The 20,336-nt window shown below is 41.0% G+C and overlaps 1 protein-coding gene across 4 annotated transcripts; it reads right to left on the minus strand.

Moving 5' to 3' along the window:
* Nucleotides 1–440: 440 nt before the first annotated feature.
* On the minus strand, nucleotides 441–16,751 carry LOC105526712 (chromosome unknown open reading frame, human C6orf62). 4 transcript variants are annotated; one of them, XM_011962793.1, is made up of 6 exons: nucleotides 15,698–16,751; nucleotides 14,345–14,449; nucleotides 11,907–12,083; nucleotides 9,908–10,030; nucleotides 4,334–4,468; nucleotides 441–1,819 (listed from the first exon to the last, which is right to left on the minus strand). In XM_011962793.1, exons 1-6 carry the CDS (start codon nucleotides 15,737–15,739, stop codon nucleotides 1,694–1,696), a joined length of 708 nt encoding a protein of 235 aa, XP_011818183.1. In that variant the 5' UTR covers nucleotides 15,740–16,751; the 3' UTR covers nucleotides 441–1,693. The 4 variants fall into 4 exon arrangements, with proteins under 4 accessions (XP_011818183.1, XP_011818185.1, XP_011818186.1 ...); XM_011962794.1 differs by having other exon boundaries at nucleotides 443–1,819; nucleotides 14,345–15,932; XM_011962795.1 differs by lacking the exon at nucleotides 9,908–10,030 and having other exon boundaries at nucleotides 14,345–15,932.
* Between the last annotated feature and the right edge of the window lie 3,585 nt (nucleotides 16,752–20,336).

Consider the following 20,336-nt stretch of genomic DNA (forward strand, 5'->3'; position numbering starts at 1 on the left):
CAAATTAAAAGCATAGACCCTAGAGCCAGCCAGCCTGGTTTTAAATCTCCACTACTTATGATCTGAGCTTGAGCAAGTTACTTAACCTCTGCATCTATTTCCAGCCAAGGTTGAGAGGTTAAGACAAGAGCTTAGAAGAGTACCTGGCTGTAATAAACATTCAAAATGTTATTTCAAATAGATTGATTTTTAAGTAAGAGGACACATGAAAGCATTTTGAAATTTAAGAATGGCACTTTCCCATTAAGCAAGGCATAAGGCCAGGTTGCTAACTTTTGAAAGCTGACAGTATGTTCTTGATTCGTATTCTTGAAGTTGTACACTCAACTGCCAGGTATTTTTCTTCTGAATTTGCTTTTAGCCACAGACTGTGAAATGAAATAATTCCCTAAGGTGACCAGTAGCATCCGTGAAATGGAAAAAAAAAGTTAACACTTCAAACTTTGTGTATTCACCTGAACAGTCAGGGAACTTTCACCTATTTTATTTAGGTTTTCTTTTTTTGTTGTTTTTTTGTTTTTCCAAATTCCAACCAGAAGCTAAATACAATTGGAAACTGGTAAGCACTAGTTTTACTCCAAAAGAGTAGGATCATTCAGATTTACTCCAATAAAAGTATGCAACCCTTAAGCAAAGCTCTTCATTTAAAAAAAAACAAAAAACAAAAAAACACCTATACAGTAGTCTTTCCTTATGTTCATTGCACAAAATGAGTTCTGCTTTTAGAACTTTGACACTCAATGGTTAATTTTACAATTTAAGATTCCAACTTTATAACCTTTTTCTACTTCAAAATACCCTTTAGTTTTTCTTTAGGATGGTGTAGAAACCAGCATTTCTGCACAATTCACTGGAATTTTTTTCTTTGTAATAAAAATCTCTTCTCTGTAAAACCAAAAAACAAAACAAAGTCCTCTACCTATCATGGTTTCTGCAGCTATGAATGTATTTCTCAGTTTTATAGCTGCTTTATAGCTACTTCAGACTCCAGATCTGCTTTAATGAGTATAACTGCATCCACACGCAGAATACTCCTACAATAGCAACTTAGGGAAAGAGATCTGGAAAAAAAAAATACATGAGTACCAGGAAACAAACATGGCCCAGTAAAATAAGAGGCAAGAATGCCTACAATGAGATGCGTTTTTCATTTAAGATTTCTTTCCCATGGTTGTATTTTCTTTTTTAAACAACCAGTTCTGGTCATTAGAATGAATCTGACAGTGCTCTGGAACAACTGTGATTATAGCAAAGCTATTGTTTTTAAAAATGTTATTTATACCTGTTACATTCACTTCTCACCCTCTAAATACTGATGACAGATGTAAAAGAGGCAAATACCAGCACAAATGGGAAGACCATAAAAATGAGTATCACCTTGTGCTTTCAGATACATTTAAGCATTTCAGTGTACAATAGTCCTTTCATTTCACATTTTTAGTAAGATACTGATGCAGTGCAGCAAGTATGCAAAGCATCTTCTTTCACACAGTCTGTGCACGACATCTAATTTTTTTTTAAGTTCTGAGATAAAAATGATTTAAAAAAATCCAGGATGAACGAGTTTCAAAATGCATAGTGTTCTGTGCATGAGTCCATTTTCTTTAAACTCTGAAAGAATAAAGTGGTAAGAAAACAAGAAAAAACATTGCTGCTGCATTCTCTGATCTTCTCCATTTTGCTGGTCAGTACTCTACTCTGGCATATAAGGACGGAGGTGATCCTCTATGGTGCCAACTGCCCAGTGGGTGAGCTGTTCCTGTGGCAGGTAGAGGCAGATGCTGCATAACTTGAAGATTGTAGCTTTGTTTTTTGGAGTCTGGAAGGGGAAACATTTTAAATTTTTTAAAAATAAGACTTTAGCATAACTGTCACATGAAGTCAACTTCCCACAATTAAGTGTCTTAACATACAGAGTAAGGGACAAATTACAGTCCCTATCCATATTCTAGATGGACAAAATCTTGCCATATAAAATGCAGGAAAAACTTATGCAGAATTAAAAGATAAAAAGTTGGGGAAGTAAACCAGAGACTACTTGCTAGAAGAAATTAAAGCTGAAAGCATTTCATGAGTTTGAAGTCATTTTTATATAGAGGAAGACAAAGCAGATGTGGACAAAGCAGATGTGGTAAGAACAGAAGCTAGTGAGAGGATGAAGGAATAGGTAAAAATTTAAGGCTGGGTGTGGTGGCTCAGACTTGTAATCCCAGCACTTTGGGAGGCTGAGTCAGAAGGATTGCTTGAGCCCAGGAGTTCAAGACCATTCTGGGCAACATGAGGAAAACCCATCTCTACAAAAAATACAAAAATTAGCTGGATGTGGTGGCACATGCCTGTAGTCCAGCCACTCGGGAAGCTGAGGTGGATCACCTGTACCCAGGAGGTCAAGGGTATGGTGAGCCATGATCATGCCAGTGTACTCCAGCCTGGTGACAGAGTGAGACCCCGTCTCAAAAAATTAAAGATTTAAGCATATCCTGGGGTAAGGGACGAGAAGAAAGCCAAACTATTACCAGTTAAATCAAAACCCTTATTTTTAAGAAGTAGTTACCATTTGAACATCCAACTTAACTACAAAGTTCATCTTTTGTTCACTATCTAGCACCTCTAAAAGGCAAAATAAAGACTGACTTTGAAGATGTCTGAAGTAGTCTACAAATGTAAATGAACCTATACATATGTACATATACTTTACTTGTATTAATTTTAAATGTAACAACCTTAGGTTAAATTTAACAATCTTAGGATTATCATTTGTTCAATTTCACAGAAGCAAAATGTTCACTCACAAGTTACCTGTCCAAGATCACACAGCCAGCAAGTGGCTCCATCTAAAAACTAAATTGCAATACTTTGACTGCTGCTTAAAAGGGAAGTGGTTATTTGTTGTTGGCAGTGTTTTTTTGTTTTTTTGAGATGGGGTCTCACTGTGTTACTCAAGCAGGAGTGTGTTGGCGCCATCATGGCTCACTGCAACTCTTAAAATCCTGGGCTCAAGCGATTCTCCCCGCCTCAGCCTCCAGAGTAGCTAGGACCACAGGAGCATGCCACAATGTCTGGCTAATTTCTTTGATTTTTTGTAGAGATGAGGTCTCACTCTGTTGCCCAGGCTGGTCTTGAACTCTTGGACTCAAGCAATCCTCCATCGGCCTCCCAAAATACTAGGATTACAAGAGACACTGTGCCCAAATGGAAGTGCTTATTTGAAATAAATGTGGATCTTTTAAATAAATGTCACTCATTCTTTTAGATTTAAAAAGTCAGCTGGGCGCGGTGGCTCAAGCCTGTAATCCCAGCACTTTGGGAGGCCAAGGCAGGCAGATCACAAGTTCAGGAGAACGAGACCATCCTGGCTAACACGGTAAAACCCCGTCTCTACTAAAAATACAAAAAATAAAATAAAAATTAGCCAGGCGTGGTGGCGTGCGCCCGTAGTCCCAGTTACTCGGGAGGCTGAGGCAGGAGAATGGTGTGAACCCGGGAGGTGGAGCTTGCAGTGAACTGAGATCGCACCACTGCACTCCAGCCTGGGCGACAGACTCCCTCTCAAAATAAACAAACAAAAAAGAGGGCCAGGTCAGTACTTCTGGAAACACAATGTGTTTCAAATCACCTGAGGGTTCTGTTTAAAGTGCGGATTCTGATTCGTAGCGTCTGAGAGTCTATATTTTTAACAAGTTCTCAAGTGATGTCTATCCGTTGCCCACACATCTGGTAGAAATGCTTTAGGGCAACGGTCCCCACTACTGTTCACTAGAATCCTGACTTTTAAAAGCTTCGAAGGAGATGGGTTTTCCCCTTTTGTTAACAAAAAAAAAAAAAAAAAAGCTTGCCAGGAGGCTGTAATGTGCGGCAAAATTTGGGAACCATTGTTCTACGGTGAGCTCTAGGAAATACTGTTTTAAAAATTCATTTTTTTTGAGACAGGGTCTCGTTCTGTCACTCAAGCTGGAGTGTAGTGGCAAGATCTCACTGTAGCCTCCCAAGCTCAAGCAATCCTCCCGCTTCAGCCTCCCCAGCAGCTGGGACTACAGGCACACGCCACTATGCCTGGCTAGTTTTTATATTTTCTGTAGAGATGAAGTTTCGTCATGTTGCCCAGGCTGGTCTGGAATTCCTGAGCTCAAGCAATATGCCCGCCTCGGCTTTCCAAAGTGCTGGGATTACAGGTGTGAGCCACCATGTCCAGCCTATTTTTTGTTTTTTTTTAAGTAACTTCAAAAATAATGCAGTGTTTGGGAGACAAAACAAGTAACTTGTATAAAAAACATTTACTAACCAATAAGCTTTTTGAATGAGCCTGTAAGTGGTTTTCAAAAAACCCGCTTACCTGCAAGTGCTGTCTGTCAATGAAGAGAAACACTGACTGGTTAGGATTGTTGACAACGATTCCAGTCTTGTCCTTGCGGCTCAGTACATGCAGAAACTGTTTTTCATAGTCACCGTGATGAAACTCAAATTTGGCCTAAATACAAAATACAACATTTGTATTTAACTTCAAACAAGTTATACTACCTGAATCATCTGCATCTATATGCATATAGCTGTGCTGTCCAATAAAGCAGCCAACAGTCAAACGTTATTTTTTCCTCTTTAAAAAACAAATTATGGCAAACCCACAGCTAGGATCACAGGCAAAAATTTAGATTAAAAGATATTTACAATTCCATTCTTCAGTAACACTAGCCACATTTCAAATGCTGGATGGTCACATGACTACTGGCCACCATTAAGAACAATCTCTTGAGATACAGAACATTTCCTTAATTGTAGAGAATTCTATTGGACAGTACACTCCACGGCGACAGCTGATCGGAAAATTCTCTGCATCAAAATGACTAAATCCTAGTACTCCATGATCATAAAATTGTATTTTCAAACCTACTCAGTCCAAGACTTCCACCATAGTACTTGAAGCCTCAAGGACATCTCTTTTCTTTTGATTAAGAGGCACATTGTTAATTGCTGTTTCTAAGAAAAAAATAAATAAATGTTTATTCTAACCCTAGCTGCACAACTCACTAGTTAGGTGACCTTACACAGATCCCTTAACTTACCTAAACTTCAGCTTCCTCATCTATAAAATAAAGCCGTAACCCATTTCACAGGACATTTAAGAGGATTAAATGAAATGTAAAGCCCACAACTGAAATATAGTTCTGCTCCTCACAGATAGGCTATGTTTTTATGTGAATTTTTCCCACAGCTAGCCTTGGGTTGTTTTCAAAAATTTGTGAAGTTATGAAAGACTGTTATCAATTAAGTCAGAACACATCTTTCAATCTTTTAACATGAGGAAGATCAACTCCATCCTCCCACAAAATATCTGTTGGGCATGGGGAGACGCCAAATGCTAAGACATGACCAGGCTTGATGAAGAATTCAAAAAACCTAGACTTAACAATATGATATTTAGATAATACTGAGTTGTACAAATAATTGTTAGTCCATTTGGTTCAAACATATTTTATTGCCCTGTTACGTCTAAAACAGTAGGAAATGATAACATTGAAAAACCAAGTTCCTGCTATGCAGGATTTTATACCTAGGAGCTTTTCTTATAAACCGTAACATAAACTATGATATAGCATCACAACACACTACATGTAACATGATACCGAACTGTACTTCTATACAATTCAAATACTAAATTATTAATATGATCATAACCATATCAAAAGCATGCTATTAGCTACTAAAAAATAGGAATAAGGTTACTTCAGCCTTAACGGGCTTATTACACTGCTGAAGAGGACAAGTACATCCAAATATAAAACCCAACTTGCTTCAAATCCTTTCCCAGAATAAGATGTGATTATTTGTAAAACTCCAATTTTTCCCACCCCCTTTATTTTGAGAAGGAGTTTCGCTCTTGTTGCCCAGGCTGGAGTGCAATGGCATGATCTTGGCTCACTGCAACCTCCGCCTCCTGGGTTCAAGAGATTCTCCTGCCTCAGCCTCCCGAGTAGCTGGGATACAGGCATGCACCACACCACGCCCAGCTAATTTTGTATTTTTAGTAGAGACAGGACTTCTTCATGTTGGTCAGTATGGTCTAAAACTCCTGACCTCAGGTGATCCGCCCCACTCAGCCTCCCAAAGTGTTGGGATTACAGGCGTGAGCCACCGCGCCCGGCCCAAATTTGGTTCTTATCATCAAACTGCCATAGGAGAAAAAAATAAAATAACAGTAACACGGGAACATTATGATTTTGGATTGCACCTTTAAAGATTAAGAGAATTTCCCCAGGACAAAGTAGCGATGGTAAGTAATCTGATAAATGCTGACTGGGCATGGTGGCTCAAACCTATAATCCCACCCAGCACTTTCGGAGGCCAAAGCGGGAGGATCACTAGAGGCCAGGAGTTTGAGACCAGTCTGGGCAACACAGTGAGATCCTATCTCTACAAAAATAATTAGCTGGGCATGGTGGTGCACACCTGTGGTCCCAGCTACTCATGAGGTTGAGGTGGAAGGATCACTTGGGCCTGGGAGGTCAAGGCTGCAGTGAGCCATGACTGTGCCACTGCACTCCAGCCTGGATGACAGAGTGAGACCCCATTCTCACCATCTCAAAACAAAACAAAACAAAAAAGCCATGCCAGGAAACAGAACCAACACAAAAACAAACGTGTTAAAAACTGAAATACTATTCAAGTAACAAAGCTGCAATATGGGAAGTAACCAAGGTGGGTGCAAGAACAGTAATCACACTGAAAAGAGGTTTGAGTGAGACTGAAAAAGACCTTCCTTATGATTCTATAGCATTTCAATTCTATCATATTGAATATCCACTTATGTGAAAAGAAATAGTGTACACACACTCACACACAAACACACACACACACACAACTTCTCATAAGCAGCATGAAAAGTAATTCCCACAGAAGTAACGAAATAGTCTAACAGTCGGGGGAGGAGCTAACCTCGGTAATAGCATTAATAATGAAAAGAAGAGATATATTTCAGTAGTACCTCCTGGCACTTCATAGTACACTGAAGAACTCACTATTTAAAAACAATCCTTATTCTGGTTCCGATTATATCCTCACTGCCCAAATTTTCAGATTTTAAAGTGCTTCAAAAGGTCAGGCATGGTGACTCACATCTGTAATCTCAGCACTTTGGGAGGCTGAGGCAAGAGGATCACTTGAACCCAGAAGTTCAAGACCAGTCTGGGCAACAAAGTGAGACCCCATCTCTACAAAAAATTAATTAAATTTAAAAAATAAGTAAAGTGCTTTAAGAGTTTAAAAAAAAAAAAACAAAAAAAAAACGAGGCCTGTGAGTTAAAATTTACCATTCCTTTTCTCATTTTCTTTGAGAAAGAACTAAGTGAGTTATATTTAAGGCCCCTCATACAGGATATTCATACATTTCAAATTACTTCAGAAAAGCAAATTAGTTCTTACAATATTAACCTACTTACTGCAGTTGAATTCTAAAGTTATTACCTACATCATACTGCTTACATTCAGTCCAGAATTTTAAGATTCTGTAATTAATAGAGGTAACTTTTCACAGTACAGGGTAGTGAGTTAAAAGCATAGTCAGTCCAGGCTTTTATCCTATTTAACTGCCTTGGGCCTTATTTACCTAATTTCTGTCTCAGTTTCCTCCTATCTACCACCCAGTTATTTTAAGGACTGAGATTAAATATATATAAAGTAAGAGAAAGTCTAAGGCCGGGTGTGGTGGCTCATGCCTGTAATCCTACCACTTTCGGAGGCCAAGCCAGGCAGATCACTTGTGGTCAAGAGTACGAGACCAGCCTGGCCAACATGGCAAAACCCCGTCTCTACAAAAAAAAAAAATAATAACAAAAATTAGCTGCGCACCTGTAATCCCAGCTACTCAGGAGGCTGAGGCACAAGAATGGCTCAAACCTGGGAAGCAGAGGTTGCAGTGAGCCAAGATCACGCCACCACACTCCAGCTTGGGTAACAGAGCAAAACCCTGTCTCAAAAAAAGGACAGGCAAAAAGGAAAAAGGTGGCTCACACCTGTAATCCCAGCATTTTGGGAGGCCAAGGCGGGCGAATCACAAGGTCAAGAGATCCAGACCATCCTGGCCAACATGGTGAACACCCGTCTCTACTAAATATACAAAAATTAGCTGCGTGTGGTGGCGTGTCCCTGTAGACCCAGGGAGGCTGAGGCAGAAGAATCACTTGAACCCAGGAGGCAGAGGTTGCAAGGAGGCAGAAGTTGCAGTGAGCCAAGATCACGCTACCGCACTCCAATCTGACAACAGAGTGGGACTCCATCTCAAGAGACAAAGAAAAAAAAAAAACCAGAAGCCTAGTACAGTCAACTCTCAATAAACATCAGCCATGACTTCAAAGAGTACTTGACCCAAGACTAAAGTTAACTATTTCGAATAAGGTCCCAGTGGGAAAGGCAGGGTATCAGAAATTTGAAAACATACTGTAATAAGCAGACCTACATTTTTCCAATGGAAAATCCTTAACTAAAAAACCAAATTTTAACACCACCTCCAGAGAGTAGACAGAGTTATCAGCCCTGTTCTGAGAAATTTAAATATGCCTTTTCTACTCCTGTTTTCATGCCTTTTATATTCATTTCCTCCAGTATTCTTGTCAGTCAGATATCATCCATTAAATGACAGAAATACAGATGCTCCACAACTTGTGATGTTACATCCTGGTAAACCCAGTGTAAGTTACACGTATTTTAAATCAAAAAGTGACTTTTTAACTTACAACAATTCCAATTTACAATGAGTTTACCTGGATGTAGTCCCATGATAAATCAAGGAGCACAATGAATTCACATGGCTATCACATCATGGTAAAGTTGAAAAATCTTAAGTTGAACCATTGAAAGTCAGGAGAATCTGTATACAGTACTTTCATATGTATGTAACCAATGGATTATCTTTAGAACTCAGCTGAATTAATCTTAAAACATTAAAAATGATGATTATTAGAGCTTATGTGTAGCAACATTACCATGGGGGCGGGAGAGTATATCAACTTATACAGTCTGTGAAAAACATAAGCACCACAAAAATACTTCAAGGTAATAAGCAGAAGCAAAAGTTTTAAATTACAAATAATCCTCACAATTAGCTTAAAATAAAGCCTTCTAATATTTGATTTAGTATACTTAAAATGAGTCCTTAATGTCATTTTTCTGCTTATAAAAGTATACTTAAGAAAATTGTGGCAATATATGCCATAAATTATAAAGGAAACATATATGTAAACACATATAATAAAAAAGGAAAGTTAGCTACACCTGACCTACAACCACCAAGCACAACTAACACTTTGGTGGACCTCCATCTTCTATGCATACAAATATACTATAAATAAAACTAGGTTCAACATGAGTAAATGCCCTTAACACTAGAGGGGGGATTCACTTGAGCAATGTCCAGTATACCATGACAAACAGTCAAAAGTCAGCAAGATTTCAAGGTTAAGAATGACTACTAAATTTACTTCTTTCCTCTATAATTTTATATACAAATCAACTTCTAGAAAATGATTTCTTCACCCATTTCAGATCACACTCCTTTGGGAGGCAGCAGAGTTAAATATACTGTTTTAGAAGGATGTGTGGTGGAGGCTACAAGAGTTACAGATCTCAGAAGCTCATGTGTGGGCCCCTCTATAAATCAGTAAATGTCCACTTTGAAAGATTTTCTCTAGCCATAATTTCAAAGCCACACTGGGCAGGAGGGACCACCACAATGTCAAGAGATTCTATAATCCAAATGCTTTCTTCTCTTGCATCACAATACTCTAAATAGGGGGGACTCGTGAAATAAAACTATCAGAAACCATATTCCCAAATAATTTATCAAGTTAGACCCTATTATATTCTAGTAGTTTTCACATACTGAAATACTCATCACACTTATTTTAGACCAAAATACCTGAACAGGCCTAAAAGGCTCATCAGATTCCTTCCACCTAGAAAACAGGAGACAGACAATTTTTTCAATATCATTCCGAGGCCAAAGAATGAAATCCATCTCCTGCGTACAGCCAATTACATCCTATAAAATGAGGGGGGAAAAAAAAAGTTTACTTTTAAAGAAACAGCTATATCAAGCAATGTCACAAATTATAGGGTTTCCCTATAAAAACATTTTATAAGTACAAAAGACCTACCATGTATCATTTTATATCTTAGGAAGTAAATATAATAGTTTATAATCTGAATAGCTCATGATGTAATTTTTTATTTTTGGAGAGAGTCCCTCTCTGTGGCCCAGGCTGGAGTGCAATGGCGCAATCTCTGCTTACTGCAACTTCCGCCTACCAGGTTCAACTGATTCTCCTTGTGACTTAGCCTCCCAAATGGCTGCGATTACAAGTGTGTGCCACCATGCCCAGCTAATATATTTCGTATTTTTTTTTTTTTGAGACGGAGTCTCGCTCTGTCGCCCAGGCTGGAGTGCAGTGGCCGGATCTCAGCTCACTGCTAGCTCCATCTCCCGGGTTTACGCCATTCTCCTGCCTCAGCCTCCCGAGTAGCCAGGACTACAGGCGCCCGCGACCTCGCCCGGCTAGTTTTTTTGTATTTTTTTAGTAGAGACGGGGTTTCACCACATCGGCCAGGCTGGTCTCGAACTCCTGACCTCAGGTGATCCACCCACCTCGGCCTCCCAAAGTGTTGGGATTACAGGCGTTAAGTCACTGCGCCCGGCCCTAATTTTTTTATCTTGCAGAGAGTAACATACACTCAGTCCAATGCTCCTAACACCAAGACCTAGATTTATCAGTGCATAGTGAAAACTCCCAACAAAATCTCTGGTATCTGTTGTGTTGTCAGACCCTTAAACTTTATTTCCACCTTTAAAAATCAGAATCTATTTAACAAAGATATCTTAGAACTCCTAATATGAATCACTATCCTATTATAGTTGAAATGCTATTTTTATGTTGATAGGAAACTACTTTTCTCCATTCCTGACTTCTGCTTCATTACTATAGCCAGCATATTAATTTTTGAAGGTCCACAAATCTCTTCCAGACCAGTACCTGGTTATCTCCAGCATTCTCCCCAAGTAACTGTGGGGATATCTTGGGTCAGGTATGCTTAGATTAACTTTTAATATGCTGCAGAAGTTTACAAGGCTGGAAGCACTTCCTTATATTCATATTCCCCCCAAAAAAGGAAATACAATAAACGGAGATATAAGACATGTATCCACAATAATAATACACACAATTATGAGCCTAATACAACAAAGTTTCCCATGTTTTACTCAAGGTCAAATTTTAAAAAACAAACCTACTTTAAAAATTTTAAAACTTTATGTATAACACTTAAATTATCAAAAATAGTTGGCTACTGGCTGGGTGCAGTGGCTCACAGCTGTCATCTCAGCACTTTGGGAGGTCAAGGCAGGAGGATGACTTGAGGTCAGGAGTTCCAGACCAGCCTAGCCAACACGGCAAAACCCCGTCTCTACTAAAAATACAAAAAATTAGCCGAGCATGGTGGCACACAACTGTAGTCCCTAGTCCCAGCCACTGAGGAGGCTAAGGCAGAGGCATCATTTGAATACGCGGGGGCAGAGGCTGCCGTGAGCCAAGATCACGCCACTGCACTCCAGCCTCGGCAAGAGCAAAACTTTGCCTCCAAAAAAAAAAAAAAGTCCGCGATCATCAACACCTAACATGGATTAAAGAAATCCCTTTATATACTTTATCCACATAAGAATGGTCTGGGGTAAAAAATGTCTTTTTCTAATCCTATAAACACAGAGCTTTAAAGTCATGATCCCAGTTATCAACATGGCACAAAGACAAAAATTTACCCTTAGAGACTGGTCACTATCATAACTACCCACTTTAAGGGGGGGTGGGAAATGCAAGGTTAATCCACAGAAACTTTATCAAGTCAAGACTTAAGGCAGAACTTACCCTTCTCATAGACTGATATCGAGGAGCATGGAGCTGTACCACATCCTTCTGTAAAAGCTCTAGGGAACTTTCCAAGGAATAGCTGGAATCTCGCACACCTTTCAGGATATTTTCTTCATAATTATTTGTCATGACTGGTATAACCTCAGACACTTCAAAAAGTGCTGACTTTTTCTTCTAAAAGAAAAGAAAATGGTGTATTAACCCACAGGGAGCACAGCCTTTTAACACTCAGTTCATATTACAATGTCATGTAGCATTAACTCCACAAAATTCTTAACTGTCTGAAATAACTTATATACTGAAAACACATGTTCAGATAGGTAATTCGTTCTGTTCTTCTCCTACCCTCCCCCCCCAACCATACATGTACAAGCTATCATTTGAATGTTTAATGCTTGAGTTTTATAGCATAATGGTGTCCATAGCATTATTTTGGACATTACTTCTTAAAATTAAAAATCTCACCAGTTTTAAAACAACACTACTCAGACAAATGAATTGTTTCATTCCTTACATGGGCCAATCTCCATTACTTTCTCAACATCACATAATCAAAACCATCAATATTTATGGGTGGTTTTTTTTTTTTTGAGATGGAGTCTCACTGTGTTGCCCAGGCTAGAGTGCAGTGGCACAATCTTGGCTCACTGCAACCTCTGCCTCCTGGGTTCGAGGGACTCTCCTGCCTCAGCCTCCCGAGTAGCTGGGATTACAGGCCTGTGCCACCACATCTAACTAATTTTTGTATTTTCAGTACAGACGGGATTTCACCATGTTGGTCAAACAGGCCTTGGACTCCTGACCTCAAGTGATCCGCCTGCCTCAGCCTCCCAAAGTGCTGGGATTACAGGCGTGAGCCACCGCACCCAGCCAAAAACATCAATATTTGAAAGACTAAAAAAAAGCACACCAAGTTCTCTTTTAATACTAGTCGACACCAAGTTCGCATCACAAAACTACTTTTTGAAATTCTATACTATTAGGTATGTATCATGAATTATTCAGGACAACTGCATGGACACTGTCCATTCACAGAATAAAACCAGATTATCATTGCTGTTAAAGAATTAGACAGTGCAATTTGGGGCAATGTATAGATTAAATACAAAGATCTGGTCTCATCACTTATTATCTTGGATTAATCAAGATCCAAGATATGCTCCAATCATTCCAAGATATGCTCTTGGAAGAGCATACATTATATCATCTTCAACTAAAATCCAATCTCATCAATTCTGAGTCAGCTTGTCAACAGAACAAAAGTGGAGATGTAAGTCCTTGATACCACCCAATCTTGGGACTGTCACTTCAAAAATTGCTTTAAAATCACTTCACAATGCTATACTTCAGCAGCTAAGAATGTTCTTAAATACAAATAACCTTTTAGGAGTTAAGAGTTGGGGCTATGCATGGCAGCTGCTGCCTGTAATCCCAGCACTTTAAAACACTACAACAGGAGGATCACTTTAGCCCAGGAGTTCAAGACTGGCCTGGGCAACACAGTGAGGCCTGTCTCAGCAACAAAAATAAGTAAATAAAAGAGTTAAACAGTAGGGGAAAACCTGGGAAACTTCCAGATACTAAACAGATACCACACTAAGACTGTATTTCTGATATGAAATTAGCTAACAATTTAAGCACCAAAATTCAAGTAGCACTTCCTTATATTCATAACCTCATCTCCGGTGAAATAAGCCTTGTTGATAATTTAAGAAAATGTTCATTTTAAGTTGCAAAAAATACTGCTTTTATCATCCCATCCTTGACTACTCACAACTCACTGTTTGCTATTTAACTGTGGAACTAATTCGGATTAAGACCTCCACCGCCCCTAAAAATGAAACTTCCTCTAGGTCATTTTGAATTTTTAAAAACTGTACTTCTATACGAGGCAAAATGAACTCTAAGTAAAAAAGAAAATCACACTTCTAAACACAAATTAACCATTTCAGTATTTAATTGCTCCTAAAAGTTAAGGTGCACTCCACTTCATTAAATGTATGAGAAAAGGTTACCTACATTACGGAGTTTAAGAAACAGACTAACTTTAGCATATAAACAGTCTAATTACAATTTAACATTTCAAGCATCTTATTTATACTCTGCATTAGATAATCTTTAAATTCTGTCCTAAGGTTTCCTATGTTAACTCCACATAAAATTTTATAATGTTGCCCACCCCATGTCAACTCAGTGTATACTACTATTAAGCTTCAGACTCAAATTTATTTCCAAACCAAGAAACGCTCAAGGATCTTTTTGTATGCTGCAACTGCTCAATTCAGTATCACTCCTAAGGGTGAAAAACAGAGCATACAAAGCAGACTTTTTTCAACCACTCTTTAACCTAATATTCATAATAATTTAAGAGTAACAAATAATACACACTTACAAAAATCACTTGTGCTAATTCACCATTAAGAACTTTAAATTACCTTCTCCTTGAATACAAACGCAATATACATCTTGAAGTCAAACTGGTCAGCTAGAGATTCTTTTTTCTTTCTAAGCTGAGCACGTAGTCTGTTCAGAGCTTGTTTCTTCCGGGAGTTTGGGTCCCCCATTTTGAAATACAGGTGGTACTAAAGCCTTTGGAAATTGTCACTAAACTATGGGCACTTTTTCTTAAGACTCAAGTACAACAGAAACAAGTCATTTTTTTTTCCTGCTAATATGATTTAATAGCGAAAATCACGACTGTAACCCAAAAACTGCACCTTCTGGCAATATTAGCAGACTGTCATATTACAGGGTCAAGAAACAAAAGCTGCTGTCCAGTCATGTTTGGACAATAACGTTTGGGGGTCAGACGGGAAAAAGGGAGGGAAGAAAGGAAAGAGAGAGGAGAAAATACTTTAACTAACTTTCTGGAAAACACATTTGGCTTAACTGCCAAAATAAAGGCTTTGCGGAGAAATGAAAAGCCTATAATCAGGATTTAGGTGTGCAATAAAACACAGCTGACACCAGACCAATCCCTAAAATCCATCCGGATTTTCCCCTTTTTAGAAAAGGGATTAAGAAAAGGAACAGGGCGGGGGGGAAGTGTGATCCTTGCTTTCCAAAAAAAAAAGAAAACAAAAAACAAAAAGAAAACTCACCAAAACCAAAACCAAAAACCAAAACAAAACACCAAAAACAGGGTAGGTGAATGAAACTGAAATATCCAATTAGATTTTACCCAGCCAGCTCCATGGCTGTAGTACCTAATTCTTAGTTATTTCAGATTTCACTATTGCTATGTATTGTCAGTGCTTGTTATTGATTACACTTGGTGGTGAGCGTAGAGAAAAGTGCAAAATCAGTAGAGAAGGAAAGGGAGAGGTCCAGGGTTTCCCTGCAATCAACTACAGTGTATACTGGGGGCGGACAGCTGTTGCCCAAAGGAGCCATGAGAAAAAACAGCGGAGTCATTACCAACTTCCCCATCAACCACATTTTCACCCTCAGGCGGCTGCTAACGCTGCTGCCAAGGAGAATCATGATGGCAAAAGGAAAAGGGGTATATAATACGGTATTAATTATTCCGGCTCTGTGGTTAGACCTGATTAATGCCCGGGTTCCCAACACCCCCAGCCTGCAATTAGGCCTACATTCCCCAAGGGAGACTTCCCTGTGGATTTGCCCCCGTTCAAGATGGTGGGGAGTGCGATTTATCTTCTTGTGAGCATTGCCGAGGCAAAGGTGGCGGGTTCTTCTCCCAAATCCCAGGCGGTGCCCGGAGACCACCTGCCTTCCACCCCCCCAGGTCCCACCCCCACCCCTTGCCTTCAGCGGCAGCGACTCACTCGCACCACGGGAGACACAGGATCACTCGGGTTTTCACTCATTTCATCGTGGAAACAATTCCCGCCCGGGTGGAGTAGGCGGGAGAGGGTAAATGGGAAGGTTCAGTGGGGAAAAAAGAAAATAATTGTGTTAATATTACTTCTAAAGTAAGCCCACCCACCCTCCCCCCAAAAAATTAAGTTCCCGGATTAGCTCTCTCACGTTGAACAGATCATGTTTCCAGAGTTTGGATTGTTTAGGGTGGGGTCGTTAGTTTGTTTCCCGAGGGGCAGGGGGTGGAACTGAGGCAGTTAGGGCGGGGTAGGTGACGGGGAAATCCCCTCCCTGTCCCCGCGAAGCCCGGGACTCACGGACCGACTCTCGGGCGGGGTTTGGGCCCTCTAGCCGCAGCCTGCGGGCGGAGCGGTGGCGGCGGCGGAAGAGGCGGCGGCGGCGGGGGCGCTGCTCGTAGCACGGGCAGGAGCCATGTCAAGAGAAAACCACCAGCCAACTGAGCCCCTCCATCCCCGCTGCAGTGCGCACTGTGACTGGACCGCCCGCGCTGCTGCCGCCGCTCAGCCCCCACCTGGGACCCATAGTCTGGCTCGGCGCCCTGGGCGGCGACGGAGGGGAAGGACGCGGAGACAGCGGCGACAGGGAGAGAAAAAGAAAAAGAGGAAAAACGAGGAGAAAGATGAGGAGTTGGATTGGTACTGGCGGAGGAGGGGGAAGGGAAAGGAAGCCCTGCGCTAAGGGTCAGCGAAGGAACCCCCCAAAATAAAGTTATTTCAGTTCAAGCATCTGCTCTTGAGTCTTTCTCCCCCTACAGTCGGAATCCGGCTCTCAGAAAAAGTCGAGGAGACCCGGAGGGGGGAAAAGCCGAAGCTGTTGGTGAGCGTCCGCGGCGGTATTGCCTCGTTCCCCCCCCCACCGGTGGCTGCAGAAGCGGCGACGGCCTCGGGCGCCTCTCGGGTCCGGGGCAGAGTCGCGTTTGAGAAAGAAGCGAGAACAAACAACTTAAAATGGCAGCGAGGCCGCTGCGTCACCCGCCTCTCACCGGCACCGCCCCGGTGTGACTGCGACTGCGCGTCCTGTGGGATCCCACCATTTGCACAGAATCAAAGGGGGAGAAAGGATTGGAGGTGGGAAAATTTGCAAGGTTATCGAAAAAGAGGAAAACAGATCAAGAGAACAGAATAGCAGTAGGTCTTTTAAAAGTTGAGTCTTTGAACTTATCCTTTCCATTTCAGTAATCTCGCCTCAAAAGGGAGTTTGAGTATTGAGACGCCTCTCTCCTCCAGTATGGAGTGTCCAAGGGGCGTGGAAAGGGTCTCCCCTCCACTCCTCCACCCCCCTTCTTCAGGAAGTCCCGGTCTCCTGAGTTGGCTCTTTGCCCCGCCCCGATGACGTCATAAAAGCACGCCCTCTACCATCCTCAACAAAACACCCGGATGGAGTCGCACTTCCCGAGTCTCGTCAGCCTCTCAGAGTCAGGCTGGGCGCGGGGCAGAGCCGAACCAGCGGCCTGGGCGGGCCAAAACTGGGGAAGTGGGCGGAGAGTGGGCAAGCGTAGGGGCGGAGCAAAGAAGGAAAAGGAGAGTGTGTGTTGGAAGATTGAAAGATTCTTACTTCGATTCTTGTAATTGTTAGTTCTTCTGGGGGTCGGTCCCGCGGTATCCTGCGGCAACAAACCCAGAACTCATTTCGACACCTGTAATTTAAACGGCGTGCTGGAGCAGATGTCTCATGTTAGCGCCACTTGCCTCTGTCCCCACCCCGCCACGTGCGCAGGCAGGGAGGGGCGGTCTTCAAGCTTCGAACAAGGTCACAGACCTTGTTTAGACGTTGCTGCTGTGGCTTAGGAGAGGAGCAGGGCAGTCTGACTCGTGGATTTTTACCCACTGCTGTCAGAACACACTTTCTGTTAGGATCCCCCAGGACCTCAGACCTACAGCCTGCGCCTTAGGCGGTTCACTGTCTTCAACGAAACGTTTGCCGCCGAATCGCACGTCCTTGGCCCAAAGAGCGTTGAGTCCATTTTTCAAAGCTCGAATGTGCTCATTAAAACAGTTATGTAAGTACTTAGCAAAGGTCAATACTCCGCATAAGCAATGCTTATGTGCTCATTGGCTATTCTGCTGAGATTTTAGAAGTCCATTGGGACCCCAGTTACTACTTTTCACTTCATGAAGTCAAAATAGATCAGCTATAATAACATTTCAGCCATGAGCCAAAAGAATAACTGATACCCACCCTTTAATATAAATTGTCCAGAACCAAAGGATGAGAGTCCTGAGGTTTCCAAATAACTTCTAATCTCGGAAGATAAAGCTTGCATTTTGCTAGTGCTTTGCTGATTTGTTTTCAAAATCATCTTAACTATGGAAAGCTCACAGGGATAAAACTGAAAATGTCACGTAGTTTAGGGCGTTGGTTTAAAAAAGAAAGATTTTAAAAAGTAAATTGAGCACGGTGGCTCACGCCTGTAATCCCAGCACTTTGGGAGACCGAGGCAGGCGGATCACCTAAGGTCAGGAGTTCGAGACCAGCCTGGCCAACATGGTGAAACCTCGTCTCTACTAAAAATACTAAAATCAGCCGGGTGTGGTGGCAGGCGACTGCAGCCCCAGCTACTCGGAGGGCTGAGGCCGGAGAATCGCTTGAACCCGGGAGGCAGAGGTTGCGGTGAGCCGAGATCGCACCATTGCACTGCAGCCTGAGCAACAGAGCGAGACTCTGTTGGAGAAAAAAAAAAAAAAAAACATATGAGACACACGAGCCAGTATGATCTTCGGGTGATCTGCCTGCCTCAGCCTCCCAAAATGTTGGGATTACAGGCATGAGCCACCGTTCCCAACTGGCTTATATGTTCTTGACCTGGCCCTGGCTTGTATCCATGATCAACTTCATGGAAAAAATTTTAAAATAACAGCTTTATTAAAATATAATTCACATACCATATTTACCTACTTGAAGTGTACAATCCAATGATTTTTAATATATTCAGTGTTGTGCAGCCATCACATTACCCCAAAAAGAAACCCTGTACCCATTAGCAGTCACTTCTCTTCTTTCTAATTTATGCTCTGTCTATATATTTGCCTTTTCTGAAATTTCATATAAATGAAATCATTTAATATGTGTGTTGTCTTTTGTGACTGACTTCTTCACTTAGCATAATGTTTTCAAGGTTCATCCATGTTGTAGCATGTATCAGTACTTAATTCCTTTTTATTGTGGAATAATATTGCATTGTATGAATAGTCTATATTTATTCATTCATCAGTTGATGGACATTTGAATTGTTTGTTCCTTTTGGCTGTTATAAATAATGCTGCTATGAACATTTACTTAAAAGCTTTTGTGTAGACATATGTTTTTAATTCTCTTGGGCATATACATAGGAGTGGAATTACTGGGATATATGTTAACTCTGTCTTTAACCATGTGAGAAACTGCCAGATGTCTTCCAAGTCCGTTGCATCATTTTACATTTCCAGCAGCAGTGTATTCCAATTTCTCCACATTCTTGTTATTATATCTTTTTTTAGTATAACCATCCTAGTGGGTATGAAGTATGTCATGGTGGTTTTGATTTTCCTTTCCCCAACTATTAATGATGTTGAGCATCTTTTCATGTGCTTTTTGGCCATTCTAATATCTTCTTTGGAGAAATGTCTATTCAGAACTTTTGCCCATTTTTATTTATTTATTTATTTATTGAGACAGTCTCGCTCTGTTGCCCAGGCTGAAGTGCAGTGGCATGATCTCAGCTCACTGCAACCTCCGCCTCCTGGGTTCAAGCAATTCTTCTGCCTCAGCCCCCTGAGTAGCTGGAATCACAGACCCCCACCACCATGCCCGGCTGATTTTTGTATTTTTAGTAGAGACGGGGTTTCACCATGTTGGCCAGGCTCGTCTCAAACTCCTGGCCTCAAGTGATCCACCCACCTCGGCCTCCCAAAGTGTTGAGGTTACAGGCGTGAGCCACCAAGCTCAGCCTTTTGCCCATTTTTAATTTAAAAAATCTTTTTTTAAATTATTGAGGTGTAGAAGTTTTTTATTCTAGATACAAGTTCCCTGTCAGATACATACTTTACAAATATGCTCCCCTGTTCTGTGAGCTGTCCTTTCACTTGCTTGGTGATATCCTTTGCAGCACAGAAGTTTTTAATAAAGTCCAACTTATCTATGTTTTTCATTTGTCCCTTGTGCTTTTGTTGTTTTATCTAATATACCATTGAAGACTTTTTTCACTACTATAATGATCATAAAAAAACAGTACGGAGCAGATGTTGAGGAAAAAAATGAAGTTTTTACTTTCAGCTACTATGAATCAGAATTGGAAACACCTGGTCACAGCTGAGCAACTCCTATGGCACTGTGTGTTATGGGACTGTGCTAGGTCTTAATGAGATGAGCCAAGAAATAGCAGCAATGTCCCCTGGAGGAAGAAAACACTGCTAACTCAATTTTCTCTGTAACTTGAAAGGGCTATAAAATAAGAAGTTAATCAAAGGAACTAAAATTTTGAAAAGCCATGACCAAACATTTCTCAATGAAATTCAGATAAAAGTCAGAGAGCACTCACTTAAGGTTTAGCTTCTGTAACTGTAGAAAAATGCATTTCATTATGTTAGAAATGGCTTACTTAGGATT

Source organism: Colobus angolensis, unplaced genomic scaffold, assembly GCF_000951035.1.
Source record: "Colobus angolensis palliatus isolate OR3802 unplaced genomic scaffold, Cang.pa_1.0 Scaffold6, whole genome shotgun sequence".
Taxonomy (NCBI): Eukaryota; Metazoa; Chordata; class Mammalia; order Primates; family Cercopithecidae; genus Colobus; species Colobus angolensis.

Excerpts from the sequence above, each read along its gene's own strand:
- LOC105526712 (XM_011962793.1), bottom strand. The coding sequence starts at position 15,739 with ATGAGTGAAAACCCGAGTGATCCTGTGTCTCCCGTGGTGCGA. Across the intron at positions 10,031-11,906 it reads GATATCAGTCTATGAGAAGG|GATGTAATTGGCTGTACGCA; the intron begins GTAAGTTCTGCC and ends CTCATTTTATAG. Across the intron at positions 1,820-4,333 it reads TTGACAGACAGCACTTGCAG|ACTCCAAAAAACAAAGCTAC; the intron begins GTAAGCGGGTTT and ends TTCCCCTTCCAG.